This window comes from Bos mutus, unplaced genomic scaffold, assembly GCF_027580195.1.
Source record: "Bos mutus isolate GX-2022 unplaced genomic scaffold, NWIPB_WYAK_1.1 CTG200, whole genome shotgun sequence".
Classification (NCBI taxonomy): Eukaryota; Metazoa; Chordata; class Mammalia; order Artiodactyla; family Bovidae; genus Bos; species Bos mutus.
Genome location: NW_027219453.1, coordinates 356,963 through 367,852, shown reverse-complemented (window position 1 = coordinate 367,852; position 10,890 = coordinate 356,963). Strand labels below are relative to the sequence as shown.

The window sequence follows — 10,890 nt, the reverse complement described above, 5'->3', positions numbered from 1 at the left end:
TATTCTATAACTAAAAGTTTCAGTAAGAGATGATGGGACCAGGTTGTCAGGTGGCTTGATGTAAAATGAAGATCTTGTGTGCTCACTTCCATTTTCTCTCTTCAGATTACACAATGAATCTTCAGGCTTCTAGAATATTATTAATTCTATATTCAAAGCCATCAAAGACAGTTATATTCTGTTATAGCTAGAGTTCATCATTAGTTATCAGATCATGGTTAATTTAGCTCTATCCTAGAAAGAACTCTGTACACCATGCCTTGTCTAGCTAGCTCCAATCTTTCCAGTCTGAATCTATCTTCCTAAGGTCCAGACTCAAACACAACTTCAAGATCAGACAAAATTCTAGAAAATCACACAGTGAAAATAATTTAGACGTTTCTGTATCTGTGCTGTGTATGCTCAGTCATATCTGACACTTTGAGATCCCATGGAGTGTAGCCCACCAGGCTATTCTGTCCATGGGATTTTGGGATTTTTCAGGCAAGAATACTGGAGTGGATTGCCATTCTCCTCTCCAAGGGATCTCACCTACCCAGAGACTGAACCTGCATCTTCTTCATTGACAGACAGATTCTTTACCATATCCATATGGGAAGTCTTTGGGTGTCTATAAAATTGAATAATAAACAGAATCCAATGTGACTATGAAAAAATATTGTCTTTATATTTTTCTTCCTTTATGTTTACTGTCTTAACTTAAAATTTAGACCTTTGACACCACCTTGATTGTTTATTCTCTCAATAGGACAAAATTTTGTCATCATATTCAAGTAGGCATAAACTAAATTACTAATCAGAACACTTTGAAAACTGCATGAAATATAGGCATTTTTACATTCATCAAGAGAATATTGATTTGTTTCAGACCAATCCTCTTGTCAAGAATGATTAGAAAAGTTAAAGAAATGTTTTGTAAATGACTTCAGAGAGCATCCGGTGCCAGGAAGATGTAAAGGATAAGATTCCAAATACAAGAGAGACATAGAAGAGTGAGGCTGTTTTTGTGCAGTTCTCCCACTTAAGGAATCTGTCAATTCAGAAGTAATAACTTAAAATCAGAAGCACTTACAGCATTCTCAAAGAGCTATATTGCAAAGAGGAAAAAAATACAACTATCTCCAAGAATGAGGGGACTAATAAATGCCCAGGCATTTATTTTTATCTCAGAAAATAGAGAAATTTAGAAACAAGCTAGACTAACAAATATTTTATTTTATATAAATAAATAAAAACATTTTCTTTTCTCTTTATTTTATTTTTAAAGTCTTTTTTGAATTTGTTACAATATTCCTACTATTTTATGTTTTGGGTTTTTGTCTGCAAGGCATGTGGGATCTTTGTTCCCCAACCAGGGATCAAATCCACACCCGTGCATTGGAAAGTGAAATCTTAACCACTGGATCACCAGGGAAATCCCTAGTTTTCTTTATAAAGTCAACTCACTACATAATTTTACTCTTCTGTCTGTAACTATTAGGGTAACCAACCAATTTAGTTTTTCAGAACTTTCCTAACTGTATCTCAGATAGTACCATATCCTAGAAAATCCTTCAGCCACAAATTGGAGTGGTTGGTCACTCTAACCAAAAGGAAAATTAAATACTCTCAGCAGGAAATAACTATTAATAACTATTAATTGACACTTCAAATTATTCTCATATTTTTTCATGACATTTATTAAAACCTAAACAGGAATGCAAAGTACAAAATTTGAACATAAATTAAGAGATTAAAAATAAAACAAAAAAATTATATCCACAGATGATACAGGTATTGGGGTTAGCATACACAGACATTAAAATAATTTTGATTAATATAGCCTAGGACTATATTTCAAGATGTAGAATTTAAGCAATTTAATTGCAAGCTATTAAAAATAAAATGGGAATACTAAAATTACAAATAACTAAAATTAAATACTCAATAGTGTTTGTCACTCAGTCATGTCTGACTCTTTGTGACCCCACTGACTGTAGCCCGCCAGGCTCCTCTGTCCATGAAATTCTAAAGGCAAGAATACTGGAGTGGGAAGCCATTCCCTTCCCCAGAGGATCTTCCTGACCCAGTGATCAAATCCGTGTCTCCTGTGGGAGGGGTCATTCCTGGAACCAAAAAGTTCTCAAAAGTCAAGTAAGCCAGATGCAGGAGGAATCACAAAGATAAGCCACATTTGCAGGAAACACTGCCTTTGGTTGTAGGAAACAACAGATTTCACAGTGAATACCTAAACAGTTGCTGATTTCCACTGTCTGGAGAAAAGCATACTCTAAATAAATTCACACATAAAATCCTAGGTCAATTCCCTCTAGATATTTCTTCCTAGGGAAGAAGTAAAATACAATGTATGTTAAGGTTAATATCTGTAAGACCCCAAGAGAAAAAAAAAAATCTATTTTGCCTCTCTGACTTCTGAATCTATCAAGAGATCTGGGATATCTTGCCCCAAATCTTCTAGCTGTATCAAAATTGAGTTTAATCACATTCAAGATGACAACACCGAAGAGCAGCTCTCGTCCAACATAATAGTCCCTCTCTTACTGTAGTAAGCAGAAGGGAACTGATTGCTGAGGGAAAAAAAAAAAATCTGCCAGAGCATAGGCTATGTCTTTTTCACATCACCTCACAAAATTTACACATTTCCATGGGTTGGCTAGCTCAGTGGTTGGTATATGTTGAGCACTCAGTAAAAGTTAGCTATTATATTTACTGTTATTTTTCCTGGTTCTGGCCCTTGGGGCCTGAAGTCTCAGAGCACGGTCCTCATATTCCTATAAGATTCTTTCAGAGGTTTCTTCATCCACCTCTTACAATCTAGCCTGGGGTCTTCAGGAGCTTAAAACCACACTCAGCCAGAGAAGAGAATAAAGGCCATAGAAACACTGAAGGAATAAGAAAGCACAAAAGTGAGTCTGGACATGAGTATTTGAATAGGTACCATCACCATTTGTACCTACAATGTTCTTTCCTTTATGCTTCCATAAAGACCAGGCATCTCTCTGATTAGCATGTTCTTTACTTAGAATATTTTAGAAAGTGTTTCTAATACCTCAGCTATATTAATCAAGTCCATTAGTACTCAGTGCTAAGTTTAAAAAACCTTTGTCCAGACCGCCTGTCTTTTGGTTTATAGTTTAAGTCCTACAAATAATTCCTATTATTTAAAATTTTATCAGTGACCTCTCATAGACCTCCACAATTCTTCAACAGTTTTACTTCTTTCATTGTATTTCATTTCTAAATGTTTGCCTGTGTTTCTTTTTCTTTATCAGATTTGTTAGAGGGATTCAGATTACATAGATCCTTCTTTCCAATACATAATTTTTGAACGTTTATCTTTTTGGTTTTCTAATTGAAAAATTCCTTCATTTTACTCATCTTTATTTTCCCTTTTCCCCTAATTTAATTTTGAATTATTTTCTAAATTCATAAGTGTAATGATTTTTGAAGGATTTTTACTTTGGCATTTATGGGCACTTTACAGGAAGTTTGAGTAGACTCCACAAATACTAGGAACCCATTAAATGCTATTTGTATCTCCTCACAAGAAGGTTCACAGCTTTCTTTCTCAGTGCACTTCAAACATCAGTTGTCATTCATTTCCTCAAGCTACATTCACCCTTGTATTTAAAGAGTAAAAGTCTCTATTAATCTTCTAGGGACAATATAGCTTCCCCTTTAGAATACATGACATATGGAAACTGTCTCCAATCCGTCATATTAATTCACTTCTCAAACCACTTTAGTTAGCTTCTTGTCCCATTGCTCTACAGAAATGTCTTTCCAAAAGATTACTACTAGCATTTACACCCCTAAATTATATAGACACTTTCTAGTAGGTATTTTATTGAATATCTACAAAGCACTAGACTATGGACCACATTCTTTACCTGCTTGGCCTCTGTGACTACCATTTCCCTTGTATTTTACTTACTTCTACTGGCAGTCTTTCACAGATTCCTTTAGTTTATCTTTTACATCTACCCTATTGCTAAATCTTGCATTTTTATCTAGATCTCCCCTCAACCTTCTTCATTTTTTCTCCCTATCTCTTGCCAAGATGATCACATCAACTTCCAGGTTCTTGGCTACTACCAATATGCTAAAGACTCTGAAAATTCTCAACAGAACTTTTCTGTTTCTTAGGCCTTATATTCACCTGCCTAGTTGTCATTTCTCTTAGATAGCTCCTACGGACATCAAACTCAGCATGCACAAACCAAGCCAGTAATCTTTCCCCAGTCTCTTCTTCTAATGTGCCAAATAAAAGTAATTGGGATTACAATCCATATGGTGGTAGTTTAGTCGCTAAGTCATATCTGACTCTTGCAACCATACAGTTGCTCAAACAAAATACTGGGATGTGGCCATAATTTATTTTCTTGATAATAGCTCCATTTAACTGAAAAGAAGGAAGTAGTTAGCATAAGCTTATTTTTCTGTGTGTCAAATACAAGATTAACTGAAATAAGTCTCTGGATTTGGTTACTAGAAAAGTTATTTGAAATGTGGATGAGAGAAGTTTCACTTAGAAAATGCATATGTACAAGTTTATGTGTGGGCATGCTAAGTCACTACAGTCGTGCCTGACTCTTTGTGACCCTGTGGACCTTAGCCCACCAGGCTCCTCTGTCCATGGGATTCTCTAGGCAAGAATACTGGAGTGGGTTGCCTTTCCCTCCTCCAGGGAATCTTCCTGATCCAGGGATTCAACCTGCATCTCTTATGTTTCTGGCATTGGCAGGCAGGTTCTTTACTGCTAACTCTACTTGGGAATCCCATGTAAGTTCTGTATGTACGTATATATTTATACATGAGCAGGTGGGAGGTGTGTAACAAGATTTAGAGGAAGAATAATGTTAAATTTTAGTGTATAGGGTCAGGCATGAAAGTTGAAAAAAATAGGCGATTTTATTTTTAAAATTTATTTGTTAAAAAATGTTTGTTTATTTGGCTGCACTAGGTCTTAGTTGCAGCATATCGGATCTTCTTTATAGCATGCGGGTCTTTAGTTGCAATATGCAAACACTTAGTTGCAGCAAGCAGGATCTACTTGCCTGGCCAGGGATCAAGCCCAGTCTCCCACATTGGGATCATGAAGTTGTAGCCACTGAACCACTGGGGAAGTCCCCAAGAGGTCCCTGTAAATAAGAATGTAGGGCAGTAAGAACCACAGTTTTGTTGTTAGTGCTCTGACTGGTACATTGCTCCATGGTGTTAGAACATATTTGGGGCCTGGATTGAATAGAAAATGTCGCTATGGCAGTAACACACTGATGGAATTCTTATGTGGAACACACAGATGCTGGTTTTGCCTTCATCAAGCATGGCTAACACCACCCAAGACCCCTTCTACTTCATCCTCACGGGCATCCCTGGGTTTGAGGCCTACCACATCTGGATCTCCATCCCCTGCTGCTGCCTCTACACCATCTCCATCATGGGAAACACCACCATTCTCACTGTCATCCGCATAGAGCCATCCCTCGTCCAGCCCATGTACCTGTTCCTCTCCATGCTGGCCCTCACTGACCTGGGTCTCACCCTCAGCACGCTGCCCACAGTCATGCAGCTCCTCTGGTTTAACAATCAGAAGATCAGTTTTGAGGGCTGTTTTGCCCAGTTCTTCTTCCTCCATGCGTTCTCTTTTATGGAATCTTCAGTCCTGCTGGCCATGTCCTTTGACCGCTATGTGGCCATCTGCCGCCCCCTCCATTATGCCACCATCCTCACCAACAGTGTCGTTGGCAGGATGGGAGTTAGCCGTCCTTTGCCGCTGTGTTCTGGCCGTTCTTCCCTCCCTTTTCCTACTCAAGCGCCTGCCCTTCTGCCGCTCCCACCTTCTCTCTCACTCCTACTGCCTCCACCAGGACATGATTCGCCTGGTCTGTGCTGACATCTGAGTCAACAACCTGTGTGCTTTTGCTGTGGTTTTGCTCATTATTGGGATGGACCCTCTGCTCATTGTGCTCTCCTACACCCTCATCCTGAAAAGTATCTTGGGCACAGCCTCACGGGCTGAGCGACTGTGAGCCCTCAATAACTGTCTGTCCCACATGCTGGCTGTTCTGGTCCTCTATGTGCCCATGGTTGGGGTGTCTATAACCCATCGATTTGCCAAGCATGCCCCTCCTCTAGTTCATGTTATCATGGCCAATATTTACCTGTTGGCACCTCCAGTGATGAACCCCATCATTTACAGTGTAAAGACTAAGCAGATCCGCCAGGGAATCTTCCATCTACTCTTTCAGAGGAAAATGCATTAAGGACTGGATTTGAGGTATATGGGAACAATTTTATTATGAAGATGGAGTCAAGAGCAGGGCCAAGTACCATCAAAACTGTAAGTAGCATTTATAGGGGAAAGAATAGCATTGTATAAGAAACTTCTGATGTAAATAAAGAGAAATCAAAATTTCTTTTAATGGAAATTTAAAGACATAAGTTTTTAAAGCACCTTTTGCCCTTCACTAACCATATGAATTTGAGGAAAAATATTTAAAACCATAATTCAATATATACTTCCTTTTTGCTTTCTTTACAGTGATGTTGTTTTTAAGCACATAGTATAATACAATATTTTGCTTTATAAACTCTAAATGCTGATTCAGTTAAGTTCAGTCACATCTGACTCTGCAACCCCATGAACCAACTCAATGGACATGAGTTTGAGTAAACTCCGGGGTTGGTGATGAACAGGGAGGTCTGGCATGCTGCAGTCCATGCGGTTGCAAAGAGTCAGACATGACTGACAGACTGAACTGAACTGAACTGAACTGCAGCACACTAGGCCTCCCTGTCTATCACCAACTCCTGGAGTTCACCCATAACCATGTCCACTGAGTCAGTGATGCAATCCAACCATCTCACTCTCTGTTGTCCCCTTCTCCTCCTGCCCTCAATCTTTCCCAGTATCAGGGTCTTTTCAAATGAGTCAGCTCTTCGCATCAGGTGGCCAAAGTATTGGAGTTGCAGCTTCAACATCAGTCCTTCCAATGAACACCCAGGACTGATCTCCTTTAGGATGGACTGGTTGGATCTCCTTGCAGTCCAAGGGACTCTCAAGAGTCTTCTCCAACACCACAGTTCAAAAGCATCAATTCTTCGGCACTCAGCTTTCTTTATAGTCCAACTCTCACATCTATATATGACCACAGGAAAAACCATAGCCTTGACTAGATGGACCTTTGTTGGCAAAATAATGTCTCTGCTTTTTACTATGCTGTCTAGGTTGGTCATAACTTTCCTTCCCAGGAGCAAGTGTCTTTTAATTTCCTGGCTGCAATCACCATCTGCAGTGATTTTGGAGCCCAAGAAAATAAAGTCTTTCACTGTTTCCATTGTTTCCCTGTCTATTTGCCATGAAGTGATGTGACCTGATGCCATGATCTTAGTTTTCTGAATGTTGAGTTTTAAGCCAACTTTTTCTCTCTCCTCTTTCACCTTCATCAAGAGGCTCTTTAGTTCCTCTTTACTTCCACCATAGGGTGGTGTCATCTGCATATCTGAGATTATTGTTATTTCTCTCTGCAATCTTGATTCCAGCTTGTGCTTCCTCCAGCCCAGCGTTTCTCATGATTTACTCTGCATGTAAGTTAAATAAGCAGGGTGACAATATACAGCCTTGATGTATTCCTTTTCTTATTTTGAACTAGTTTGTTGTTCCATGTCCAGTTCTAACTGTTGCTTCCTGACCTGCATACAGGTTTCTCAAGAGGCTAACTACTATATATAAATTTTTATGAAAGCTGTAAAGTATTCATGCCTTCATAAATAATTGCTAAGGCAAATGTCAGCTTTTAATTACATGGAGGCACACATATCAACTCAATTGGAAATAATGAAAGAGAATCTTCATCAACTAGGACGTCAATGAAGAAAGAGAGATCATTCTGCATATCAATGTTACTGGGAAAAAGTACCAAATATCAAAAGCCAAAATGAAAGCAACCTGAGAATTTGAGAAAGCGTTGAACAAATTTTTAATGCAGAGTTCACTTAAATTCAATGATAGAAATGGATACAGACACATGGAATTTCTGCTGAAAGAAGATGGCAGTCACATGGAGAAGTTATGACAACCATCTCTGGAGACAAGCATAAAAAGAGCTTGAAAAGTGAAAGTGAAGTTGCTCAGTCATTTCCAACTCTTTATGATCATATGAACTGTAGCCCTGCAACCTCCTCCTTCCATGGGTCTTTCCAGGCAAGAATACTAGAGTGAGTTGCCGTTTTCTTCTCCAGGGGATCTTCCTGATCCAGGGATCAAACTTGGGTCTCCTGCACTGCAGGCAGATCCTTTACTGTCTGAGACACCAGGGAATCCCTAAAAAGAGCTTAATAGTATGAATGTATAGAAACACTGAGAATTTTTTATTTTTTTTTTTTTTTTTTTTTTTTTTTTTTTTACTTTAGAATATTGTATTGGTTTTGCCATACATCAACATGCATCCGCCACAGGACTTGTTTTCTAAGCTGGCTCTAACTGTGTTCCTATTCTGTTGGATTCCTTTGAATTAACATCATGACTTGTTAATAAGTGAGCAGAGAACATTGTTTAACTTTGTGGAAGCATAGCTTTTTCATTTGTGAATTGTATAAAATATCTCCATGACAAGATTGAATGAATATTAAATAGAAATACCCTGTAAACTGCCTTAGGTTTGTAGGAATACATTTGATGAAGAAACAGGAAGTTAAGATCAAGAAGCACTCTCAATAAGTCTGTAAATAATATCAATGTGGGGTAAGAAATGAGGGCAGTGATGAGAGAGGATCTGTGTGAACGTTAGAGTGCAGATTTTTCTTAATAAATTGTTATTTTTCTTCCCTTCACTAATCTTATTCTGTGATATTTTCAACTTTTACCTATGTGTATGTATATTGATACATTTAAGATATAGAATCCTTTTCTGTCATATTTTCATAAATATTTTTGGAAGTTTATTTTAAATTTCATCATTATTTTAAATTTCATCTCTTGTCATAGAGAATTATTTAATTTTTGTACTAACATTCAGCCATCTTTTTCTTGGGATTTTTGTCTATTGCTGTTTAAAGAGTCTCCCCAGTGAGAACTGTAATCAATATTCATATTTTTTTTTCTCTAACTTTTGTTAACGATTTACATCTTTATTGATTTAGAATTTGGGTTTGTATAAATTGTGAAGTGAGTCTTCAAATAAGTAAATAATAATTTAACAATTTTCCTTTCTCATTTAGTTTTTTTTTATTAAAAATTTGTTTATTTTATTTTTAGCTATGCTGGGTCTTTTCTCTAGTTGTGGCAAGCGGGGGCTACTCTGTAGTTGTGGTGTGAAGGTTTCTTTCTCTACATTGGCTTCTCTTGTTGCAGAGCACAGACTCTAGGGCACATGGGCTTCATTAGCTGTGGCAGGTGGGCTGATGAGCACAGGTTCAATAGTTGTGGCACATAAGTTTAGCTGCTCCAAGGCATGTGAGATCTTCCCAGATCAGCAATTGAACCTGTATCTCCTATATTGGCAGGTGGATTCTTTACCACTGAGCTACTAAGGAAGCCCTCTAGTTCAGGTTTGATAAAGTTCTCACCATTTACTTATCTTATAAATAAATTAAAATATTTTTTCTTAGTATGTCCAGAGAATCACTGCAAGGTGAATGCTCCTGATAATTGGTGTGAGATATTCCTTTTACCTACCTCTCACCTGGCTCTTCTAATGCTGCCCCAGCTTCAGATTGCTTAGAGACCAAAGCTTTTTAAGCTTAAGTTTTTGACATCCTAAGCAGTTTTCTTTAAGCATAAACATGTAGTTTCAAATCACATTCAACAAGTTGTAAAAACAGTATTGATGTGGTTTCCTGAGTTGTTGCTCCACAAGGACACCAGAGGCAACAAAATTCTTACAGGCAGAGCCAACTTTTTCTGCCTGCCCAGTGGGACTCCAGGTCTCACTAAGTCTCTCCATGCAATCCTGAAGGGACTTGCCACACCTCCCCACTGCTAACCTAGAGATGTGCATGTAGCTTATAACATCTACTCTGTGAGACAATCGGAGAAAACAGAAGCCAAAGGCGGTGAAGAGGGAACCACCCAAGTAGGAGAAACCACAAATAATATTTCTCTGGTAATGTTGAGGAGGGGTGATAACTATCGTTAGAGGATGATCTAAACTAACACAGGGAATCCACTTAGAGCAGTGCTGAAATATAGAGACAGCCAGTAAATATGATTATCCTCACCTGAGCTCTACTTTCACTCTTTTCCTCTGTATCCCAACCTTTGCTTCCAGTTCTCTTCTAATATTACACACATGTAGTCTGTGGTGTCAGATGATATCAACTAATGAGACTAAGAAGACAGATTAGAAATAAGACCTGATCAAGATGAAGAATGACCTTACTGCATGATGAAATGAATAAGAAATACATAAAAAGTCGGTGGTGACTTTAGAATAAGTGAAACAGGTGAGAAGTCTGATAACACTCAAAGAAAATTTCAAAAGGAGATTATGGGTAAAAAAGCTGAGGGCTAGGTCTTATCCAGTTAAGAGTTCATTTTAAGTCTTTGTGAGAATAATATTAGTGATGTGGTTTGGATAAAAGGAAGATTCCAGGGCACTAAGAAGAAAATGGGAATTGAAAACTACAGGCAGGAAAAAAATTAAAGATGTGTTCATGAGTTAATGTGTATAGACTTATCAGAAGAATATGAGTTGTATGGAAACAGTCTGCAGAGACAGGCCAGGAAGAGCAACCACTGTCTTCCTAAGCTTCCTTAGTAACACTCAACAGCTCTGTATCTTTATTCAGATAGAGTTTAGATCAAACAAGGTAAAGATAAAGATTATTTTTAACCTTTCTGGTTCTCTCTGAGTGAAGAGCTTCAACATGAAACTACATTCGACTATC

General features: G+C 38.1%; 1 protein-coding gene across 1 annotated transcript; it reads left to right on the top strand.

The window, feature by feature from the left end:
• The first annotated feature begins 5,302 nt into the window (after positions 1-5,302).
• Positions 5,303-6,266, top strand: LOC102273545 (olfactory receptor 51Q1). Its single transcript, XM_005906001.2, is given in 2 exon segments — positions 5,303-5,758; positions 5,760-6,266. Coding segments are annotated over 2 exon segments (963 nt in total).
• The last annotated feature ends 4,624 nt before the right edge of the window (positions 6,267-10,890 follow it).